Source organism: Trematomus bernacchii, unplaced genomic scaffold (assembly GCF_902827165.1).
Source record: "Trematomus bernacchii unplaced genomic scaffold, fTreBer1.1, whole genome shotgun sequence".
Taxonomy (NCBI): domain Eukaryota; kingdom Metazoa; phylum Chordata; class Actinopteri; order Perciformes; family Nototheniidae; genus Trematomus; species Trematomus bernacchii.
The window spans coordinates 16,907,244-16,932,533 of record NW_022988043.1 but is presented as its reverse complement, the minus strand read 5'-3'; the positions used below and the strand labels follow the sequence as shown (position 1 = coordinate 16,932,533).

Below are 25,290 nucleotides of genomic sequence, written 5' to 3'. Positions count from 1 at the left end.
GAAAAGTAATGCGTAACAGGACAGGCTATGAATAATTTAAATCTGCTGCCAAGTACCAGTAAATACTGCATAGACACCTGACACACTGGCTTTTTCACATTTCAACTTCGATTGGATACTCTTATCAGGTGGGAAACTACTGTACTGCTTCACTGAGCTTCAAACAAAGTCAAAGAGAAAAAACGTTGACTATGCCGCTGCACACAATGTTGTGAATAAATGTCAGACCTGTTGGTTGTGACTGTGTGCATTTTGTTTTGAAAGAAACACATGAAAAGATAAAACTGCATTTCTGTAAACAGCTTCTTTTTGACAGAATGTTCAGAAAGTTAAAAAAATAAAATGGAAGCCATATAAGTCTGTTTGTTGTCTGTATGCTATTGTTTGAACTGAAGGCACTGCAGAGGCTGTGTTTACCTGATACCACCAACGATATGTACTCCCCTGTTAGCATTTATTAGCAGTATATAAACATTTAATAACTGGTTCATAAGAAACTATTCTTTAAGGAAATATAAGAGTTTACTTTTGTATTAATCCCTAATTATCAATCCTTATTATGGGCACCCAGAAGTAAAGGCTGGTTTTTAAAAAAAGATAATAGACAATAAAGTTAAATTCAGTTTAGTGGGAGAACATATATATTTGTAACTAATACTGTAGGATAATAAACACTTACTTAGTGTTTTTCAAAATGTCAAATGTTTTATTGTGCCCATAAATGCTTCATATGTTAAAGTAAAGTTTTAGCAAAATACAACCAATTGTTGGAGGCTGTGCTCAGCCGGGAATCTGTTATGTTGGCATTATGTCATGGTCCCGGCTGTGCCTCTTTTCTCACACACACCTTTTCCCTGCTCCGTTTACATTTTATCGTGTTTACCTGAATCTATTATTACTGCGTTTTGTGCCTCAGGTTAATTCCCTTCCTCTCTCGCACAGCGCCTCGTCAAACTGCCTTTCTATGAAACTCAGTCAGCCTCCACTCTGACTAGTGTGATTAGTCTTCGCTTTTAACGCTTAGCTGACCAGGATTATGTTCAAGATCCTTTAACTCAGAAAATATGACAATGTGGTTTTCAAGGAGGGTGTTTTTTTGTACGACTTACCCACTGATGACGCCATTTGGAAAGCCCAAGTGCTCAGAAAAAGACTCCTACAACAGAGAATATGAAGTAGTTTAAATAAGGGTAACAACATCACATATTTAAATGTAGCTGACCTAAAGATAACCTTCCAAACTATTATCTGAGCTGTTTGAAAAGATAGAGACAGGACTCTATAAATTCAGACTGACTTTTAGTCGAATTAAATCTGTATATTTACAATTGTTTTCGTATGTAGAACTTAAAGTATAGCCCAGCAAATATCAAACTCCCCACTAAAATACAATGATTTCAGAAAAGAAAACTTTCGTGACGACAACATCCCAGAAAAAATGTTTACCGGAAGCCATTTGGATGAATTAATATGACAAATATTCCTTGAAAAATGAAACCCATATCTTTGAAGGTAATGAATATGCAATTAGCTGACAATTAGAATATGTAAATGATAGAGACATGCACAAGTGGAACCCAGTGTCATATTTTCCACTTCTTAGTATTCACAGGCTTTTCACACTCACCTCAATGTGCTGGAAGATGTAGGGATGGTTGCAGATTTTCTTCAGCTGCATGATGGTGTTCATCAGGGTCTTTGATCCTCCTTTGCCCTTGGGACAATTGAAACATATAAAATAAATGAAACGCCAGATCAAAACAATGATATTTGTCTTGATGTGAGTTTAAACTGGAAATAACAGTGGGTCTGTCAGCGTTTGTGACTGATTAACAGCTGCCTGCAGCGGTAAAACTGAAATATGAGATTGGTAAGAGTTCACCAAAATTGTTGGGGGTTGACAGCTAAAAAATAACATGAAACTGTAAAGCTCTTCAAAGTCGAGGGGAGCTAGTGATTCAGCTACTTCTTTCACATTGTCGCATAGCTTTCATGTTGTCATTTCATAGAGAGGTGCAGAATGCGTCACAAGGGCTCCCTCGATAAAAAGTGATGGGCTTTTTCCATTGGATCTTGGAGAATTGTTGCACATAAGATCTCTGGTAAACACGTTTAATATACGTAGATGTTTAGTTCAGCAGGATACTCTCCAAATATTAACAAAACGTTTATGATTTGCTAAAGAGTAAACCCAATTACTAGAAGTAAAAAGCTAACGATAGGCTGTAAACAACCTACACCGTGGTCACATGATGTGTTTAACTAACGTCACCACCTCTAAGCTAAAGACAGCTAATGGTCAGAGTGATTACGTTTAGTTGTCTCATTTAGTCACTTGGTAGCAACCGCCATTTTTGAGGACACACAGAGGCTTCGGACATTCAGGGGTGGGGTATCTACTGATGTCTTTTATGGAATAGAAACATGGACTTTAATCTATGCATTTAATCAAAAACAAGCAAAAATAATTGACTTCAAAACAAGGGAGCCAAAAGTGGTGAAATGCTAATTTCTTGATTTAAGGACTCATTTCTGCATTAAAGCAGTTTAACGTGTCTTTAATATTACTGAAGAACCTCAGAGAAAAATCTTGCAGGTAATACAGTTTTTTACCATGGTGTACTTATTGGTTTTTGGTTATTTGTTCATGTGAGCAGTGTACAAGTATACTCTTTTTCTTTCCACCTTTGCTGCTGCAATGACGTAAATGTTCCCGCTGCGAGACGAATGAAGGAATTCACATTCTGAAATATACCCTTTATCTTTAGCAAAAGCACGGGGCAACTGTATCTACTCTAACACAAGCTCCTCTGGAGTCAAACAGCAGCACGATGTAAATATCTCTAAGCCATGCTGCTCAGTTTGACACAGCATGTCACACACTGGTATTAAAACAAAGCGCAGACATGCTGTGAAGCCGGGGGGTTCTGTGTATATTTACCTTCTTGTCTTTCTCTGAGCCGTCAGTGAGGAGGATGCCTCTCTGCATGTGGCGGTACAAAACCTTCTGTATGGCAGACATGTCACATTTGACGACATACTCCACCTGTGTTGAATGACAATAATAAAGAATGCTTCAGTGAAACAGTGGTGCCTTCTCAGTGGCAAAGATGTTTGGAAGTAATTGAAAACAAGAAAAAAAGGCACATTATATACATTTACAACTGGTGCGACCTCTATAGGTCAAATTCATTTCATTTAAATTGTAAGATTATTAAGTTATTTAAAGGCTTTTTTAAGAAACTGGTTCTATTTTCCAACAGTAATTGATGTAGTTCTTCTTAACGTCAGCTATCTGTGATGCCGAAGGCAATGCTGGATACTTGTATAAGTAACTTTGTCTGTCCAATTCTCTGCCCTTTATAATTATCTTTAAAGAAAGTACACATTGATTGGTTTTGCTGCTGCTCAAAGTTCAGTTCTTTAAGTTCAAGTGAAGTTCTTAATGTCATACGCTCAGTGGAGCAGTCTTTGCCAATACAATTCTTAGATTGCAGGCTCCCTCCAACAGCGCTCTTACAGATTTGTTTAACAAAGTATCACAGAAATTCATTTGGAATTGAGAAGTTCCTACATGAAACTGCTTCCAACAAGGTCCGTCAATAATATAACTTAAGTATTACATAATTTGAGGATAAGTAACTGGGTCATGATTTCTAAAAATAAATTTCTATTTCTGTTGGGTTTTTAAAACGTAGTTTTGGCGACAGAAGCACAAGCTGAGTGCCTTCAACTCTTCAACTTTAGATTTGCAGTGCTACTGGTAGGAGAAGAATATTTATTTTTTGGGTCAATTTTCCCTTTAAGATGCTTCTGGAAAACAGCACAGCTTACCTGGAATAAACTATCTATATGAAAGCAATTAGGGCAAACAGTGTAAGGGCAAACAGTGTAACGTAGGGTCCCTTATGGTCCTTGTGGCTCAAATTGCGTGCGTCATACACCATAACCAGCCTGGGCTGACAGACCACCGAAGTGCAGCCCAAAGTATGTGAGAAGGTTTACCGTTTTAACCATTATTCAGATGGATATGAATTGTCTGGAATTACAGGAAAACAAAGGCAGCCGAATAGCGTTGGATGGGTAAATGTGCATTAATGTAATGCCAGACAAATGCAGACCCACTATTTTAATATGAATGAATGTTATGTTGACTGAAGCAGTTTGAGCATGAATCATTTGCTTCTTGTATTAAGAAAGCAGGGCCGCCAGTGGACAAATACGGAAGCAGGATTTCGTTCAAAATATCAATATCAATGATACTCAAGTGGCAGGTCGTATGTATTATTACATCAAATTACGTTAAACTGTAATCTCACCTTCTCTGGCAGCTGGGACTCCACCTCTTTCTTCAGTCTGCGAAGCAGGAAGGGGCGGAGCACCTTGTGCAAACGCCGGATAATCAGGATGGTCTCCTCCTCATTTAGGTCGACCTAGAGAAGACAGGATGAAAAGTGACAGAACATTACAGCATGTTGTGTTTTATAAACTGGGCAGTAGGATTCAGAATCACATTAACACTACATTAAAACCCCAGGACAACCTGATATACAAAGAACACATAACAATTGTTTCTCACTCACTTTTTTGGTTCTGCTCCATATTCACAATATATACTTATAAAACACCTTTTTTTTGCCTTGTTCTTTTTGTCATGTCACACAATGTATTAAGTCCTGTCTTATCTAGTCTCACCTGGTAAGTCTTGATTTACTAAATAAAAAAGCTTTCAAAAAGATGTACCCATTGATGTTTAGTACAGGTATTATACAACCCATGTTTTATAAGCAATAGGGCTAAGTATTCCCAGGGAGGCAAAACATATTTTTGAACCTGTGCAAGCTGCTTTCCTGATGGGAAATTACGTATTTTTTTAGATTTGATTAGATTAGATTCAACTTTATTGGCATAGTACACCGAAATGCAGTTTGCATGAGGTTAAAATATATGCACATATTGATTACAATATCACAGTTGTTGCAATTGTGAGGAAAGATACAGACACTTTTATATGAATATGAAATAAATGTACAAATATGAAATAATGATTTACAAAGAAAGGTGCAGGGTTAGAGGGATGTACAGATAAGATGCATGGCTCAGGCACATATAAGTGAAATACAGTTGTATAAAATATGAACACAGATTTAATAATGATGTCACAAAGCAGTGTACGGTTCAATTCCCTAGAGATCTTTAGTCAGAGTTTAAGTTTTGTCTTGTGAAACACAAAATAGTTTAAAAAATCACGTATCAATATCCTGATAAAGGATCACATCTTGTAAAAAATCTAGAATTGTTAGACTAGTTTGCTTTCAGAATCAGAATCAGAATCAGAAACAGGTTTATTACCAGGTAGGTTTACACTTACGAGGAATTTGACTAGGTGTCGTGGTGCATACATAAAAGTAAAACAACAATTAAACTTTGTGATATGTGATTCTTGTACTTGGAATAAACCCCGGACATACGAAATGAGTGTATTTGCACAAAAAATCTATATGACCCACGTCCACCTTCAGATGTTAATCTTACAGCAAATGGAACAGAGTTAAGAAAGCAGGCAGTATTTGGTCGTACGTACCCTCTCTCCTGTCATGGCGAATGGGGCGTTGAACCACTGCTCGAAGGTATTGCAGCTCTTGAAGATGGTGGGCAGCAGGAAGTTGAGCAGGGCCCACAGCTCGGGCAGCTTGTTCTGCAGGGGGGTGCCGGTGAGGAGGAGGCGGCGCGGGGCCACATAGTGAGTGTTCAACACCTGGGTCAGCTTACAGTGGTGGTTCTTCATCCGGTGACCCTCGTCCACAATCATGTACTTCCAACGAATCTGTATGAGGGAGGGGAGTTATTATACCCTTATTTTTACACTTTGAAACAGTGAAATATTTTCATTTAAAACACTATTGATCGCGAAGTTTGATTTCCTGCAACGACTACCCTCAGGGTGTACAACACTGCTGCATACAAATCAGAAGTTTCTCCTTCCCGATCTCATTTCATATGGTATTAAAAAAGTTTGAACCAAAAGTTTTTAGACAGACAGACAGACAGACAGACAATCATACTTTATTCCTCACAAGTTGAAAAATGACTTTGTCAAAAAAAAATGACATCAAATAAAGATAGATATTTAACATTTTAGAATAAAAACATATATATATACACATTCTCTAAGACCTATATTCAGAGGAGTATCTCACATTATAGAATATACAGAATAAATTAGAATACTCCCTTATATACCAATCTACTGAGCATATAAACAGAGTGTACTTAAACATTAAAACATGATGTACTGTTGCTTGAAATTAAGAGTAAAAAAGTGATTTAAACAAATAAAAACAGCAAATGTTATTATTTAGAATGAATTATTTCAGATACTTGCCACCAAAGTTTATTAGACTTACGGCAGTTTTATAAAATGTAGTTGTAATACAAAGCTTTCTGAATTCAAAAACTGAAAATTCTCCTGAAATAAAGTCATTCAAAGGTCTACTCAGTTGCCAATATTGACTGCTGAGTATAAGTCCCACTCTTCCCTCCAGAGAATACTTCAAACCATGGACTGAACAACGTGCTGTGCACACTTCGGGCATTACAATGGAAGAGGAGTCTGACAAATGTGTACGTGTGTGTCTGGGTGCTTGCTCCTTGAAGCGCCGAACAGAAACCTTTCTTTCATGTACCGAGGCACAAACACACAGTACACCAAGGCAAATATGAAGGGTTTTCTACATTGTGTGGGGAAGTTAAAAAGAATGTCTGCAGCACTGAGTGTATAAACAAAAAACAGCTCATTGTCTAGAAAATTAAGGACATATGCAGCAATGTTATTATGTCCAACATACGCCTAATGTCTTCTTTATCTCCGCCAAAGGAAGTAGTCACGTGTGAGTCATTGTGTGTGTGTGTATAAGCGAGTGTGTGTAACATCTTTGTCTATGTAAACAGCTTATCTTGCATAATACTGAGCCAATCAGCCCTAGATTTGTGCCTTAGCTTTAAATTAGCTAAGTTATCACTGTATGATCAAAATAACAAATAAACAAAACAACTGTAGTTGTGTAGTGGGCAGCTGTGGCTCAGTGGATAGAGTGCTGGACTTCGAATCAGGGGGTACCAAGTTCGAGTCCCACTGCAGTCAGCATGTCGTTGTGTCCCTGGGCAAGACACTTCACCCCAAATTGCTCCTGTGGGGATTGTCCACAGTACTGAATGTATGTAAGTCGCTTTGGATAAAAGCGTCTAACAAATGACATGTAATGTAATGTATTGCCTATTTCACTGTCATTGTCTGCTGACTATAAAACCACACACACAGCTGAATATGCAACCTGTTGTTGTTCTATCAACTCGGTAATTAAGTGGTAAGTTGGTGGTGGTTTGTTCCTCCCTAGTTTGACTAACATTAGTTTCACAGGTTTATTTTTCTGTTTCATAAGGGAAATATGTGTGAAGAGTTCATTTATTGACATTTTCTAAGTTTAGAGAGGCTAAAACAGCTGATCTCCCTGCTGAAACTACACAGCACCACCATTAGTTACAGTGCTTTTCATATACTGCCATTATACCTAACAACTCTAGATATTAAAATGGTTTTAAATAAACATTTCGTTTTTGGGACGGTTAACATTCAATGTAGGACTGTTAAATGTTTGCAGGGGCTGTTTTGCCACTAAGGTTAGATACAGATTTCTTCTGCTGTGTTAGACCCAAACAACACTCAATCTTGATTTAGGTACTTGCTCTGTTATCACCATGTCCTTGAATTCGGCAGTAAAGTGACTTTCAAAGTATTTCTGGCACTTTCCTGATGAAGTGTCAATCATTTAACCACAGATAAGAAAAGCTGTAGAGAAAACGCTTTAAGAAATGTAAGTATATAAAAGAAGATATATCTGTAATTGGTGTGGGACAGTGTGGGTTTGCATGAGTACGAAGGGAGAAAATGGCAGATAGAGTGCAGGCGAGAAATTGTAGAGCTGAAAAAAGCTTTGATCTGCTTCACCTTGGCCAGTATGTTCTTGTCCTTGATGATGTATTCATAAGTGGTCAGCAAGACGTTGAACTTCCCACTGCGAAGTTGAGGCACAAGCCCACGGCGCAACACAGGGGTCCCCTACCACGGGATAGACACAAAGAAAGTTTAGACAAAAGCAATCAAAGGGGGGGAAAAAGGGAAAGTCACATCAAAAACTGACATTTACCTTGTAAGCAACCTTAACCACAGAGGGGGACCACTTGTCAAGTTCATACACCCAGTTAGACAAAGTCCTGGGGGAAGAAAAAAAGAAATCACCACACAATTTTACACTGAAGAAAGTGGTCTTCAGTAAAGAGCCAGAACGTGTAATGTGATCACACATCAAAAAGGGGAATCATTAAAATGTAATCTAGGTTAAGACATCATTTGCTGGATAATCTTTAAAAGAAAAGAAAATCCCTTGAAGTGCAAAATATTTCAAAAGGGTCAAATAGATGCCGCTCACAATGTGAGAGGACTTTGTTTTACTTTCGGCCCCCCCAGGCAGACCAATCTCTCTCCTCATTAACTTCAATTTCCCAACACACAACTACGAGTGAAAGAGGGCGAGTTTAAGGCTTTCCTCCACATCGGTTCCCTGTGCACATTAAAGAAGAACATTTAACACAAAGGCTGAGCTCAAGCCTCTGCTGTGCACAGTTTGACTACAAACAGCGACCCCTCAGTAATGATTAAAAAAAGGGTGGTGTGCAAAAAAAAAAGGGTTCGTTCTAATCCTAGCAGTAAATTATCATGAAAAAACAAGTACTAATGAGGGGAAATGTTTAAAGAGGCTGAACATAACCCAGGAGCATTAACCCAATTACATGGTTTTTGGGGGGGGGAGTGGGGTTGAAACAAGCGTAAGCCTGGTCCACCTTGGAGAGGTGCTGATCCAAGCCGTTTGAGTTGGTTTGTATTTGATTAATTTAAATGGATTAATTGTGGGAAAACAGCAGGAGGGAATCAAACATGTTCACATTTAAATGAATGCTTGAAGGGATTCCAATATCTGTATTTAAAACAAAAGAAGGTGGGGAATAGTGAAATGAAGGGATAGCTGCAAGAACAACATTGACCTAACTTTGTGATGAAGTTTATAGGTTGGAACAATTTAATGGGTCCTTAGTTTTGCAATTTGTTTTAGCTAGAGGGTTTGCTTAAGTTTTGTGAGCACAAATACGCAGAAAACTTCCAAACTATAAGAACATGAGATTATTTTCTAAATAACTATGTTTGAGGGGTGTAGATTACACCATATTCAGAAACTCTACTCGTGTAACAAAGACTCCTGCAGGATGATGCATTATGGGTTGTTTGTAGCCTTAAAGGGACCCTATTGGGTCTTTTGGGTTTTTTTCCCTTTGCTGTAGTGCAGCGGTATTCAATAAAATGTAGAAGAGGTCCAGTTACTGAAATGTCCTCCCATCAAAGGTCCAAACAATATGTCCGTCAAATAAATTAAAACACAGTATATTCCCTTACCATACAAATGTTCCAAGTATGATACTCTTAACATACAACAAATGGTGGCACTTGAAACCAATATAAATGAAATTAGTCCTATAGCGAGTACCCTCCTTTTGTGTATCTCACCCAAAAGGTCCTCACAGACGTCTTTCTTCTCTTTGTGAAAAAATCTCAAATAGACCAGAACCTGGTTATTATCCGATACAGCTGTAGACTCATCAATGGCTAAGGATATGCATAGTGAATCTTTGCATACCTCTGAACAGCTGCATCAAGCTGTGACAGTACATCGTCTGCTCATATTTCAGATGTTCTGGTTTTTCTTGTAGCTGACATTGGGATTTGCTTGATTTTGTCACGCAATTCTTGTTTTTGTTTAGATTCAATGAATTTGTCTGCAGCGGTAAGGTAATCATTCCTTCACAACTGTCCCGCCGCTTAATATTATTTGACGTTGCCCCTAAATCCATGCAATCTTCAGTGAACAATCATTTGCACATTGCTGGGCTGTATTTATCAATGCGACGGTTTAACAACGTACAGTATAAGGCACATTGGTACTGGCTGCTGGAAGAATCAACATATATATTGGTTTGTCCATTCATTCTAAGTTCTATCTTTGAAACTCCATCGATTGAACCTGATGGTTTATTTCCGCGACATAATGACATAATTATCTTACACTTTCGCTTCTATTGGTTAGTAGTCCAACACATTGTACATAATAGGCTAAGGGGCGGGACAACTCTAAGCGGTCAACCAATCATAACAGAGCCTGCCAGATAACCAATCAGAGCAGACTGGGCTCTGGTTTCAGACAGAGGGTGAAAAGAGGTGCTGCAGCACAGGCAGTATGAGAACAATAAAGAGCTTTTTGAACATTAAAGCATGGAGACATGTCACAGTAGAGGCACATAATACAAATTTGAACGCATAACAGGGCCCCTTTAATGTCGCTGAGCTAAGAAGTTTCTGTTCATGCTGTGCCTTTTTGAGTGAATCAGCATTCAAAGTGTTTAGAAAGAAATGTTTAACTTGCAGGAGTTTTGGGTGGCTCATGTAAAATATATTGCCCCCCACAAGGAAACATTTAAAACAAGTCTGTCGAGGTCATTACTACGGAAATGGACCGGGACCAAATCATCTGTCAAGCAGCCAAGAATGAATGTACCAACTTAAGAACAGACATTATAGTAACACCAAAAAAAAGAATTCTGATCACTTCAATAAGCGGAGACAGAAAAACAAGCTACACAAATGTAAAGATAATGTAATAATTCACTAGACTATACCAGTCCAATTATTTACAAGAGAATAATAATAAGGACTCTCTTCTACTTGGAGGAAGGGTAAGTCTGAGAAACTTTCCCAGTTGGAAAATGTGCATAAAATGTTTACAACACACTGGTGTGCAATAACACTTCTTATGTGATATATGTAATCAGTAATTCATTTGTGTTGTTACTGCCACTCCACTCCCTTGACACTTCTGTTAAAGACACATCAGTGTTATGTGCAATGTACACTTTTTATTCATTTTTCTAATGTTCTTACTGGCTGCTACTTTAGCTGATTATTATGTTCACTTACTATGTTTACCATGGATGTGTACTTATTTGAATATATTTTATTAACATGAGTTGCCTCTATATTTACTTTTGTTCAATAATGATAGTCTACTTACTTTTTGTCTTCGTATCTTATCGAAGTATCGAAAACCGGATCTGATTTCGGTACGGTATACCGTAGCCACCAGTAACCGGTATTTCGGTAATACCGGGAACCGGTATGCACCCCTAAGTGTAAGGGTCATTTTATAATCCAATAATACTTGATTACCACTTAAGCTTCAGCGCCTATCATTTATATGATGGGATGTATCCGCAGCCCACTCATGTCTACAAAGAGAGTTGGTTAGTTTTTGTATTAACAGACATTAAAAACTGAAATATAGCACTGGTGAGGGAGTGAAACTCTGGTGTTTTAGAGACTGATTGTGTTTGCAGACTTTGTAGCAGACGAGTGTGCGCACCTGTAGCCTGAATCTAATTTGAGCAAACAGGTGCATCAATCAGGGGCGGGAATCCTCACTCACCTCTTCTCCATTACAGCCCTATCTTGTCATTTAGACTAATTAGGTTGGCTGTTTCAATTTCTAATATTTTCTGAAAGAAATTGTAAAAAATGTTGTACTGTTTCATAACACTGCAATATGAGAGCTGTGACGGAGTACTGACGAGAGAGGAACGATGATGAGGAAGGGCCCGTTGATCCTCTTGTGCTCCATCAGGTAGGTGATAAGGCCAATGGTTTGGATTGTTTTGCCGAGGCCCATTTCATCAGCCAGGATGCCGTTTAGATTGTTGTTGTACAGAGACACCATCCACTCCAGCCCCTGGACCTGAAAACACACAGAGAAATAGAGGTATGCCTAAAAATATGCTTGCAGAGAAATATCATTCACGCTGCTTGATTTAAAAGTTTATGTCTTTAAGACCAGAATACATTATTATCAGAATCAAGTAGGTTTACACATTCAAGGCATTTCGATTGGTGTGTATTTGTACATAAACAAACACAGTACGGAAAATAAGCTGTAAAAACGGAGCCAAAATAGGACAAGCTATAGAACTTTTTTTAAATACTAAAACAGTTAAAAAATAAAGAGATATGTTTACAAGTAAACAAATAAACAAAAAACGAAATTAAAGTATAAAAAGAGAAGGTAAAGAACCTTGATAAGGGCAGGCATGACAATCTGAATACAAATGACTCAGATGGGTCATATGCAAACGTCACTACTTCCCTCGAGTTAAATCTCTCCTGTTCGCTAAACAAATAGTGCAGCAACTAAAACATATCTTTGTTATTGATAAACCTGCTGATTATTTTCAGTTTAAATTGTTTAGTCATGATCAGAAAATAATGACAAATGCCTATTTGCTAGTTTCTAAAGCTGAGGGCGGTCTCTTTAAATGGCTTTTTTGGCGACACAGTTAATCCTTACAATTGACTGAAAAAATGAGAGTCGATTTTATAGAAATAGTTGCTGATGTATTTTACTGTTCTATGGCTTATTAATTATTGAAGAAAAAGTTAAAACTGTATAAAAAAAAAACAGAAACTTTTTGTTCCTTACGCCGGCCTTTATGTTATTGTAAAAACCTTTATATAATGGATGTCAGAGTAAGTTTTGCAAATGCACTTTGATCTCATCGCCTCTTTGGAATTGTATATCCCCAGTGATTCAAACGTGGAGGCAAAATGTCAACTGTTTTACCAATTATGTGTCTCGCCTGGGGAAAACAATCAGCAAAAAGACAGAACTGAGGAAAGGGAAGGGCGCGAGGGCACCGGCAGCCGGAAAGGGGAAGCCAACCAATTATCTACCGCATTACCAGAAAGCCTGACAGCAGGTAAAGGGTAACATTTATGAGGAATAAAATACTGTGCTATATAAATGTGAAGCTTCTAAATGCAGGTGTGTTACATAGACCGCTGTTCGCACCACGGCTTTAATCGCTGTCCATCATTTTGACGGACAGGGTCGTAAAATGTCTCTTGTAATCTTTTATTACACGTCATTTTCACTTAAATCTTTGTATGGTGGTGAAAGTAAAACATATTTAATAGCACATCATTTTTTTTTTAAATAATCAATATAAAAAACAAGCTCGTAGATGATGCTTTTACAAGGACATGGTCCTTAATGTTCATGTTAAAGAGGCTCTATAATGCTCATTTTCAGGTTCATATTTGTATTTTGATCCTCTACTGGGACATGTCTCCATGCTTTAATGTTCAAAAAGCTCTTTATTTCTCTCACAATGCCTGTGCTGCAGCACCTCTTTTCACCCTCTGTCTGAAACCAGAGCCCAGTCTGCTCTGATTGGTTAGCTGGCCGGCTCTGTTGTGATTGATCAACTGCTTAGAGTGGCCCTTTAGTCTATCACGTACAATGTGTTGGAGCCCAAATAAGAGCATGAATGTTACATAGTGATGATGCTTGACAGAAGTAAACAACGGAGTCCAATTGAAGCGTTTTCTCTCCCAGACACTCCCTCTGGAGGGAACTTTGGGATTTTAGCCTCTGCAGACCTTTTATATGCACCAAGAAACGGCTGAGCCTGCTGCCAAACTGGTGACAGGAATTACCAAACAGGGCCACTTCAGACAAAGTCATGAAGTCGGGGAACATTTCTCCCAGATGAGCGATCAAAAGTTGCCCACACTCTCTGAACATGGGTTTTTATTTCCCAATACTGCAAGCACTTGCGTCATAAAGAGGAGAGAAAAGGAGAAAGGAGGCTCCAAAGTCTTTAACGTGCCGTGAATTATTTAAAGCTACAATGGATCGCCCTCATTGTTTCAACCTGCTTAAATGACGGACGACCATCAGATTTTTTTCGTCAATAAAGTATTCGGTCTCACAGCCGACGATTTGTCAAATTATTACACAGCTGACGTCGCTCCAATTTCCCCAAAGAGCTGCCACAAGATCTCATTCAAAGCCTGCCAGGCCATAAATCAGAGGATTGCCAGGATTGGAAGAAAGGAAATGTTAGCTGCATCCAATTGCCAGTTCCCTATCTCTTGTAATACGCCATCTTTCACTGCCATCCACACTCACTGGGTGTTTCTCAATGTCGAGGACGCTTCCTTGGTAGGACATGTCCCTGCGAGTCAGGTCTTTCAGAGGCTAGGCAAGAATCCTTCCTTTCATTCGGAGAACGAAGAATGGGACCGGCTAGCAAGTGTGCAGGTGTGCGTCATATGAGAGGCCCCGCCTTAAATTTTCCGCCAAAGATTTTGGAAATTGGTCCGTGCGCAAAGCATTGTGGGGATTTTAAGACGGCGGAGGATACACTGGTGCATCCTCGAAATTTCCCGCAACGAAGGATTCTGTCCTCGGTAGAAATCCAAGGATCCTGGACATTGGAACAGTCCTTCGGCGGGATTCGATGACGTAGCATCCTTGAAATAGTGGCTCTGGAGGAGCCTTCCTCGACATTAAGAAACACCCACTGCATTAGAGACAGGATTATGGCGTCTCACTGGAAAACAATGTAGGTGCATTGTTACGCGTTACGAACAACTGTCTCTAAAAGAGAATGAGATGATTCAGCAGATGTATTTCTATATCATGTAAAATACATGCAAAATATATATGTATGAAATGAGTGATCAATTAGTCTATCAGCAGAAAATTGATAAACAAAAACTCTAGCTCTGGCGGGTATTCGTAAAAAACAAAGGAACTTTCGACCAAGAACACTAACTTTTTTCTTTTGCACAGAAAAAGGATTGTGTCCGCCATCATTCACAATGGAATAGGAAAACTACAGCTAGAAATAACAATTTGATGTGCCTGCAAGTCTTGTTTAATTGTGTATCATCATTTTAATTTATTCTTTCTTTGTATTTGCAGGGGCATTAAAAGTAATTACACCAGAGATAGCTAGAAGCTGATTTGCATCCATTGCCTGTGGCAGATTGACAAACAAACAAACCCAAAACAACAGACACGGTACGCAAAAATAAAAATCCATCCGTTTGGAATATCGAACAGAATCAGTGTGACAAATAATGTTGTGCTGACGTTAGCTTGCTTTGAGGATGGTTTTAAAAAATGTGAAGCTTCCTGATTGTTGGTGAGAATAGAGCGGTGCTGGAATGAGTACTACAACAGGGAATGAGTTAGCATTTTTGCCTTTCCAGGCCCCCTCTTCTCAAAGTCAAGTTCAAGTCAAAGTTTGGTTGGATCCCCGAAAAAAAGGTCTGTGGTTAACACAATGTTACGAATGTTTTTTGTTTTAATAGATACAATACATCAGAAAACATCCCACTGGTGAATGTCTCAAGCTTTTAATAGTCTTAAAAACACCAGATGCTACATGTGATTAAATGAGACCCTCTAAAGCAGGGCTCTCCAACACGTCGATCGCGAGCTACCGGTAGCTCGCGGGCAGCTTTTCAGTAGCTCGCCGCTCGATTATCGATTATAGCGTAGTAAGGTTGCTTATTGATTTTTCGGCCGCGGCTGGACAATAACGTTTTTTTATTTTAGAATTGTTTCTGTCACACGAATATCAAATGGTCGGTGACGCAGAGATCTAGGAACAGACGTGACAGCAGCACAGCGACACCACACACGGAGCAGTCTGCTTTCTCCACCAACACCAGTCCAGAACCAACAGTAGAATGACCCGCTCTGAATCAGGCCCTGTCGCTGCGCCTCAGAGACACACAGGGAGGGATTTGTGTTTTTTGAAAAACACTCGTTATCGTCATGTCAGGTTTTTGGTGGATTTAATCAAGTCTTGGATTGCAGAGTATGAATGTCCTCTTGCTATTTTCAGTTGATAAATACTTGTGTAAAGTTTGTGAAGGCAGGAGGAAAGCTTCCGCGATCACCGTCTCCTCTCCGTTCCTCCAAACCCCGCCCCCTCCCTGAAAATAATGAGTGACAGGCTGATAGTGACCCGATAGAAACTTTATTATTCACTTAATCACTGATTGAGATATGATGAAGCTAACTTAATCTCATACATTCATGGGATTTATGTAACAGTAAGACAGAGAATGTAAGTGTGCACCCACAAGCACTATTTTTGTTTTTATAATGCTGTTGTAAATACTCCTGTTGTCTGCTGTGTTCAGACTCAAGTCATGTGTGTGATGCCACATTCAGGACATTCAGTGTCTTTTTTTTAACAGAAGACCGTAGCTAGAAGCTGCAGCTAGACTGCAGAAGCATTAGTCTTTTGTTTTTGAGGATGGAACCATTTTCACACACAGATATAGGGAGGCTAGACCTATACAATTAATTTATTATGGTTTATAATTTAATGTCAAGACGAAGAAGAAGAAGAAAAAGATGGCTGAACAACTGTTCAGTGTCAATCCTGTGGAGATCTCCAAAATAATGTTCAGCTTAAGTCTCAGCAAAACTCACAACATTTCTGGAGCCTTGTAGACCCAGAAAACTATAGAACATTCACCAAGCAGCACTGAAAATGTCTGCTTTATTTGGTTCTGTTCTACATACCTTTGTGAAGCAGCTTTTTCTGACATGAATGAAATCTAAATACAGAACAAGACTGACTGAAGAACATTTAAATGACTCTATTAGAGTGAACCTAATGGGTACACTCCAGCATACACCTGTATGGTGGACTGCCAGTGCCATTCATCTCACTAACAAAAGAGTGAAATGCTTGTAAGGTGGTGATTAAGGACACTTATGTGAATGTTAAGTGATGTACTTATTACGTGGGCCATAATAATATGTGAGAAATCTTCGTTTTCTTGGACCTTGATGTGAAGTTAAGATTTTTGATAAGCTTTAGGTATTGCAATTTCACACGTGTACAAAAGTATAGCTTAATTCAACTGATGAGGGCTATGTGAATAAATGTAAGCGATGTGATGCAAGTAGCTCTTGGCCACTTTCATTTTTTGAAAGTAGCTCTCAGATGAAGAAAGGTTGGAGACCCCTGCTCTAAAGATATCATGCCGAACATTCGCAGCCTTTAGCTTAGCGGTTGTTATGCTTGAGGTAGTCTGTTTATAGCCTAGCGTTAGCTTTTTACACCTGCCGATTGCGTTGACCCTTAAGCTTCAATCAAAATAGTGTTGATATGAAACGTGTGTTTGCAACAGATGTTATTTTCTGCCATAGGTCAGAAAAATGCAATTGCCCTTGCAATGCTAACTTATGGTTCGGCCTACGAAAATATACACATTCTGCATTTTTCTACTACTTTAACCATGAAAGCAGATTAAGCATTTATTCATTGCACGGGCTTCCAATTCGGTTCCGAATTGATTTTAAACTCCTTTTATTTGTTTATAAAGCACTAAATGGGCTGGCTCTGGCTTATATAGCCGAACTCCTCCATCGCTACACCCCAGCCAGAGCTTTAAGGTCGGCTGACCAGCTGCTGCTGGTAGTGCCCAAGACCAGGCTAAAAACCCGAGGTCACCGAGCCTTCTCAGCAGCTGGCGCTAGGCTCTGGAATAGTCTGCCCCTCCATGTGAGGTCGGCCCAGACCCTAGGGGTTTTTAAATCAGCCTTCTAGTCAGAGCGGAGCACGACTCATGACATTTCCCTGTGTTTGATTTTTATATTTGCTGTTGTAATTTATTGTCTTCTGTTTGCTATCGCAGTAAAGTGTTTTTTATTGCATGTACAGCACTTTGGCTCGACCAAAAATTGTTTTTAAAATGTGCTATATAAATAAAACTTGATTTGATTTGATTTGATTCAATCATTATGCGCAAATTGTAGATGTTTTGAAAGATAAGTGGGTTTGTAACCTGCCTATACTTCAAGCAAAAGAGTTTATCACTTAATAACTATATATAATAACTATATATGTGACCTGCTCTATCGAAATCAGTTGCATTGACCCGAAGACACATTTTGAGTTGTATACACTGTTGGAAAGAGGAGATTCCTAGCTTTCTAATGATATCAGGATTGTTGTTGTACTCCAAATATTAAGCAAAATATGTCACATTATATAATGACTGTCACCGAGTCATCATTTTGAGAAAAACGCCTTTAAAGTTTCCTCTTCTCTGGAATCCATCCGTATTTTTGCGTTTGTGTGTATTGTTTGTTTCCCGGGGAAAACACTCACGAGAAACACCGGCTGTTGTTATGCCTGCTGTGACGTTAAATTACTTGTAATTATGCCGTTACAAGCTTCAAAACTCGCAAGCTGATCAAAACAAATCAGACTTGTCTGGTGTTGGAGTCTCTTGGCAGCGAGGACAAAGACTAACTGTTCAAGAATGGATTGAGTCTCAAAAATGTCCTTCTGCTGAGGTTGAACACAGTTTTAATTACAGGAGAAGCCTTTACGCTTCCCTACTGGTTAAAGAAACACTCCCAAAAACACTTGAACTCAGTTTGACATTGTGGCATAATTTAACTACTGTTTATGCACATGATACTGAAGGATTACAGTGATTCTTTCTCTAAAAATGACATGTGTTTTACTGAAATGTAATTCATATTTTAGTATTTCTTACATTCACATCAGCTGCCATGTCAAATTCAGTTGCACTTTTATAATACCTAACTGATGAGTCGTGGTTAGTTCTAAGAAAATAGGTGATATTTATAGAAGTAGACTGTTTAAGTTTTATTGTGTTTATTGTTTTATTTGACATGTATATACTCCCATGCTATGTCTGTGTAGCTTTCAGAGGCTAAAACTTACATTTCATTCTGATCATTTCAAATAAATAATGTTGAACCTTTAAGATTTTGGCAAAGACTTAAAATTACTTTTTTGATATAAAGCGAAGTAATAAGTTAAATATAAAATGTGCATGTCTTTGCTTCTTTTATTAAAAAGTTGTTTTGCAGAAAGTGAAAATAGCCAAAAGCAGTAACGAAATTAAAGTGTGTGTGTGTGTGTGTGTGTGTGTGTGTGTGTGTGTGTGTGTGTGTGTGTGTGTGTGTGTGTGTGTGTGTGTGTGTGTGTGTGTGTGTGTGTGTGTGTGTGTGTGTGTGTGTGTGTGTGTGTGTGTGTGTGTGTGTATACCTGGTAATGTTTGAGTGTGCCGTTGATCAGCAGCGTTGACTGCTTCTCCACCCTCTCAATGACAGCATGGGCGGCACCGTAGTAAGACGCGGTGCTGGTTTGTCCGGTAGGAACACTGTACTCATCGTCCACCTGAATGGCCGACCTGAATGTGTCATGTAAAAGAGAAGAGAATCAAAAAAAGGAAAGAGGGTATCTTTCCCTCATCTCAGTGTCTACTATTTGGACCTCTTCCCTCCTAAGCACCCGTTGGGAATATCCGAAGACTGTTATTGGTTTTGTAAAAAAATCGATCTTTTAATGTTTACTTTGATTTTAATTTATATTTTCTCGAATTAGATTTAATTGCATTTTGTTTTGTTTTTTATTATTGTTTGTTTGTTTATATTGTTAATTCATTTATATTTGTTGTATGAAACTTGAATGAAGTGTTTTTGGAAAGTGTCTTGGAGTACCTAGAAAAGCACAATAAATATGTAAAATGTGTATTCTTATTCTTAACAATAACAATAACAATACAAAGAATATCATCCTCGTCATTATTGTTATTGCTTCTTCTTATTAATCATATTATTATTATTGATATATTTTTTAATAATTCCACTTGGTAAAAACAAAAACAAATGTTTACAACAGAAACACTGAACTAACTAAGTAAGCTAAAGATTGGACTTTGGACTGACAAAGTGTGATGTATAGTAACCATAATACATTACAGAATAATATCCGTGGTATCAGCGACAAACTCCTCAATTCCACTGGGATCGATTATCTTCCTTTCTTCAATTTCTTCTTTTCTTTCAGCTTTGGCCCCCTCCTCTTCATCCTTGTATGATAAAACATGACATGAGGGAACACTTAATATATTAACAACAGCAGAGACGGAAGTAGCTCTGAAGATGATTACTGAAGTGCATACAGCTACAGCCCCCTGGTGGATGTTGATGTGTGTTCAGTGTGTGCAGTTGTTCTGACGTGGCTGAAATGCTTATTAATAAGGTTTGAATGATTTGAATCAGTGCAGCAGAGTGATGCTGATCTGACATCATCCTCTGTGGGATCTCACTAATGAGAAAGTGACTGACCTCCTCCTCAAACTCTGAGCTGCTCTCCTCACTGTCCGACCGCGGCGCCACCTCATACCTGATATATAGAGGAGAAAACCAATGGAAAAAGAAAGTACAGTTACTATATTTATTTTCTGTCAGGCACACATCAAAATAATGAACACGGCAGAATTACCAAGCAGCAATCTAAACCTGCCAGGAAAGGGGCTTTCTTACTTTATTTAGGGTGTGGAATCCTCACTTACGCTTGACATACTATATATGACTTTAAAATGTAAGAACCTCACAATTCTGTCCTTATAAACATGTTAGATCACAGCATGTCTGCAAAGATGTATCCTTATTTAAAAGAAAAAAAAGGCAAAATAGTGCCATCTGACTGAACTCACAATATTCACTCATTGACTAAAATGCCTTCGACATGCCCTTACACATTCATAAACTAAGCCTGTTTTATTTATTATAAAGAAGTTATTTTTAGGGATTTGTGCTCATTCAAAGTTAGTGTGATGAAGAACTGAAAGGCGGTTCATTTAAAAAAAATGTTATAGGCAACCAGTGCCTTTATTAAAGTGTCAATGATGAAAGGGGGAAACAGAGGAGAACACACACGGCAAATGGTCCTACGCATGGGGACCGAGCCCGAGTACACGCCACATCTACCAACTGAGCTATACAGCAGCCCGCAGTATAATAATATCTTGATTAAAGATTTATTTGTTTCCCTGAAAGATCACCAGAGAAGATCAGTATCGGCATTTGCCACATTGTTATTCTAAACATCGGTGTTGGGTATTGGCTGACAAAAGTGAATTTGTTGCATCCCTTCTAACATCCCTTTAATTTGTCAGAGGTTGACAACAGTAGAGAGTGCTTCTTCCTCACCCAGGGTTCATCTCGAGCCAGGCCTCCAGCTGGCCGGATTTGGGAGCATCCGTTCCCTGCAAAACTTTCCCGGTCTCCGTCTGAATCACTTTGACCGGCAGCTCACTCGTCTGGCTGCTCTCGTCCATAGGCTGCAGGAACAACAAACCACAAGGTGAAACATGTTGTAAACAATGTTTTTAGCATTTTAACAGAACCCTTCCATTTTCAAAACATACTTGAGTGTTCTCTAAAGCAGTGGTTCTCAGATGGGGGTATGCGGACCCCTAGGGGTACGTTGGAGTACTGCAGGGGGTACGTGAGATTTATTTTATGTTAATGAAAAAAAACAACATAAGTAATGCATTTAAACAAACTACTAATAGTAGATTAACTACTTTATTCAAAAGTTTGCAGTAATTCTGGATAATAAAATGGGAAAAATAAACGGGGTGCTCTCTTTTCCTCTCCCTCTCCTGACAGCCGGTCAGTCTCGTGCAGCTCGCTGAACCTGTACTAAGTGACCCGACAGTAAAGAATAAATATATGTATAACTAGTTTAGCTAGTTCCAGAGTAGATAAACTAGCTAAGTGTGTTAGGTCTAACTCTTAGTGTCTTTTGCTCCGCTCAACGGTCCGTCACAGCGGGGGAGCTTTGATCCAGAAGAGCTGCGTGTTTTCCGTCAGCAGCAGCTGATCTGATCTCTGATCTCTCTCTCGCGTCCGGTTATACTTCACTCGCGTTTATGTCCAAATCTATCAGATCTTGCTAGTTCTAGATAATGATATGACTGCCGGCTTATCAAAGGACCTAAACAATAAGCGTTGCTTGGCAACGGCGTGTGGCCGCAAAGTATAGCGCAGCATAGCGCAGCATAGAGTGCCACAATCATAAATCTATCGATCATAAATCTATCGATTACATTTATGATTCGAAAATTATAAAAGTAGGGTAGACATGTGGAGATTATCCGACTGAACAAAACGTGATCCGTCTCTTAAATGTGTGTCAACCACAGACCTTATTTCGAGCTATTTTCCAAAATCCTATGGAGAAATCCCATTGCTTTTTTGTCGAAGGAACCCATGCGCAGCTTACTTCCGGGTTTTAGGACACGTCACTGTGGCACTCTATTATGCATATGTTTATATGAGGGGTCAAAATCCCATGCTCATAAAATTATCATATATTTGTTTCTCTTCATTCCCCACGCCTCAAAATAAATAAATAAATAAATAAATATACCAATTTTAGGAAAAGTAACGAAGTTTGAGCAGTGTGGGTTTTATATTAACAGAGTTACACATATTTAAAAACGCGAAGTGTAATAACTGCAGTTTGCCTCATGATCCTCAGGGAAGCACAAGCCCATGTTTCTCACTAAATTGTAAGTACAACTTATTAAAAAGATCAGTTCAATGTCGTCTTAGTGTTATTGCATGATGTTGAAATTGGTTTGCCATGAATTTAGTGATGGATTGTAAACATTTGAAATGTAGCATTTAAGTGTTTCTCAGTTACAATGTTGTTGTTGTAATAAATCAGACACTGATGGTGCAGCGCTGTACTCTCCCTTTTTATGCTTTTATTCCCTAACACATTGTTTCTGCGCTGATCAGGGGGTACTAGGCTGAATTTCTTTTTCAAAGGGGGTATATTATTGAAAAAGGGTTGAGAACCACTGCTCTAAAGCATGTAAGATGTTAGGCTTTAGCATAATGAATTGAACGTCTCAGTCATCCAGACATACGAGCAATAAACTACATTATCTCAACAAATGAAGGTGAACTCTTTATTTCATAGCTGCTGATCTTTTGCTGTTTGCATGGCTGCATATGCTAAAAAACATTTTGTATAAGCAATTTATAACTTGATGTAAATATTGGATGATCAGATCGACAATAGAGGAAGTAGGAGAACATCGCCCCCTGTTGTTTCCCTGAAAAGAGGAACTAAAAGTTATAAAACAATAATCAGAAAAAGTAACTCTTTTAAATTGAAAGGAACATTTCACGTGTTCTTTGCCATTTGACAAAACCCCAGACGTCTATTTTCCTTATGTCTTTATCAAACATTTGCTCGGCATTCTTCCCCTTCTTCTTCTAGCTTAAGGCACTGGGTCTATATTTGCTGGATTGCCTTGCGTGTGAGCATTGAACTCACTTGAATCAATGTATATAAATGCTCGTTATTATTGAAAATTGGCATTTGTTAATCATGCATTTCATAATTTCAGCAAGTTGCCGTGATGATGATGAATTGATCTGGACATTTGCCGTGTTTTAAGTTCTGTTCCTAACTCACTTATTCTTGTTTGAAATGCTGCAAGGAGTGATAATATGATATCATGATTGATTAGCATGCAACATTTAGGATTTCAACCACTGAGGGATTCAATGAGTGTTTTTAAACTTTAGCGTATCTATTCCTAACAGGAGACAAAGGTAGCTCAATTAAAATCTGAGGCAGGCTGTAAGGGAGAATAAACAATGGAGTTTGTTTGTTGCATTATTTACAAGAGGTGGATTTTCTTTGAAAGTACCATCACCTGGGGTTCAGTCAGCCTTTGAAAGGATTATTATTGTTTGATATGATTTCTCTTTTCATTTCTGCCAGAGCACATTTAGAATGCTGAAGTCAAGTGCGGGTTTGGTTTCCGCAGCCGTAATAACCTTCTCAGTAAGCAGCAGAGCAGTAAATATCACCAGGAGAATACCGCGATAGTTATATATCTTCAAGAGATCCATCAATGAATCAGGTAGGAGTGTGAGATTAAAAATGCTGTTTGAATGACCTTATTACTGTTCTGTCTTCTTATAATTAAGGGGGGAAACAGAAAATTGACATTTAAACTATTGTTTTATGTTATTATGTTGAACTTGTGACTAAACAGTAGCATGTTTACACATCCAGCACAAAATGAGTAGTCATTTAGAGTTAGGTCCATCTGATGAATAAAAGACAACTATTCAATAGCTTTTAGCTCAATGTTGGTCACCACCAATTTCCACAGGAGTATCCGGCTCCTTTTCTGCTAAACACTCCTGTCTACCAGCTCGTTTTGTTACTGTGTCCATCTGCTGTTTAATGCTGAAAATGCTATGAAAGCTGTAAGAGCGAAACAAAAAAGTCAAGTTGTGGGCTAGATTTGATAAAGCTTTGTTAAAGTGGAGATGCAGATCAACAAACTCTTCTACATCGTCACATTTTTTACCTGGTTATTAGAATAAGATAATAGCAGATTCAAACAAACGGATACACAGTATTTTATGACCAAAAATGTCAAAAAAAATACAATAAAAAAAGCAACAAATAACAACTTAAAGCTCTGCAGCTCACCTCTCCATCAGGTCCAATAGCGCTGGTGCCCTCACCGTCTCCATTCACCTTCGAAACATGAAATACAAGCAATTAGCTGACATATCATATTATGGATCTCAGAGAATAACTCTGTGGCAAACACGTTTTGATACTTGTTTGCCAGAAATAAACAGCTGAGATTCATAACTTTGCGTCACCATTGCTAAGCTAACAGCGGCTAATAATGTGATGACGTTTAGTAGCCTCATGTAGTCCCTGGTTAGCAACCACCTTTTTTAAGTAAAAGCCAAATCTTCAGACACTAGTAGAGGGGTATTTACTAACGTATTTTATATCGTAGGACAAAAGGTGAACATCTTGTAAGCTTGTATTAACCACAGCCATTTTTTCAGGCATCCAATCAACAATTTAAAACATGCATTAAAAAAACATTGACTTCGAGACAGAGGAACCTGGAAGTAATAGATTCGTAACTCATTTCCAAGATTAGGACTAACGGCCCGTCCACACAGCAGCGTTAAAAAATCTTGAAACGCTTCTGCCCATTCACTTTGAATGGGGTGACGTCATTTGCCTCACTTTTCGCCGAACTGCATTGTGGGCAGGCGAGCGGAGATTTTCAGGATTTTCAGGATTCAAAGTTGAGCAATGTTCAACTTTTGAAGCTGAGGTGGAAGCGTCAGCCAATCAAATCCCGTGTATGCAAATCTGACCGTTCAAGCGCTAGCCAATCAAACCGCGTGTATGCTGGGAGAGACATACCGCAGGTCATTTCCTCATATTCCAAAAAATGGAGGAGAAATTAGCGGTAGGGAATCACCCGGTGCTTTATGACCAGTCCCTATTTACCTACCGGGATACAAACCGGAGGAGCCAGGCATGGAGGGAGGTGGCAGAGACAGTGGTAGGTTTTCGCCTGTTTGGGGAGTTTATATCCAGTTTACTTCAAACTTTTTTGCTTCGTATGTCGGGGGCGGGAGATTCATG

The 25,290-nt window shown here is 38.7% G+C and overlaps 1 protein-coding gene across 1 annotated transcript in view; it reads right to left on the bottom strand.

The window, feature by feature from the left end:
• The window catches only part of smarca2 (SWI/SNF related, matrix associated, actin dependent regulator of chromatin, subfamily a, member 2), a 71,889-nt gene that overhangs the window by 34,840 nt on the left and 11,759 nt on the right, over nt 1-25,290 (bottom strand). Inside the window, exons 11-23 of the mRNA XM_034117689.1 lie at nt 24,322-24,369; nt 21,003-21,133; nt 20,136-20,193; nt 19,767-19,876; nt 19,051-19,195; nt 11,731-11,894; nt 8,208-8,274; nt 8,009-8,119; nt 5,585-5,827; nt 4,320-4,433; nt 2,942-3,046; nt 1,628-1,714; nt 1,110-1,156 (exon numbers count right to left, since the gene is read on the bottom strand). Of these exons, the coding sequence (XP_033973580.1) occupies nt 1,110-1,156; nt 1,628-1,714; nt 2,942-3,046; nt 4,320-4,433; nt 5,585-5,827; nt 8,009-8,119; nt 8,208-8,274; nt 11,731-11,894; nt 19,051-19,195; nt 19,767-19,876; nt 20,136-20,193; nt 21,003-21,133; nt 24,322-24,369 (1,430 nt within the window). The remainder of the gene's footprint in view (nt 1-1,109; nt 1,157-1,627; nt 1,715-2,941; nt 3,047-4,319; nt 4,434-5,584; nt 5,828-8,008; nt 8,120-8,207; nt 8,275-11,730; nt 11,895-19,050; nt 19,196-19,766; nt 19,877-20,135; nt 20,194-21,002; nt 21,134-24,321; nt 24,370-25,290) is intronic.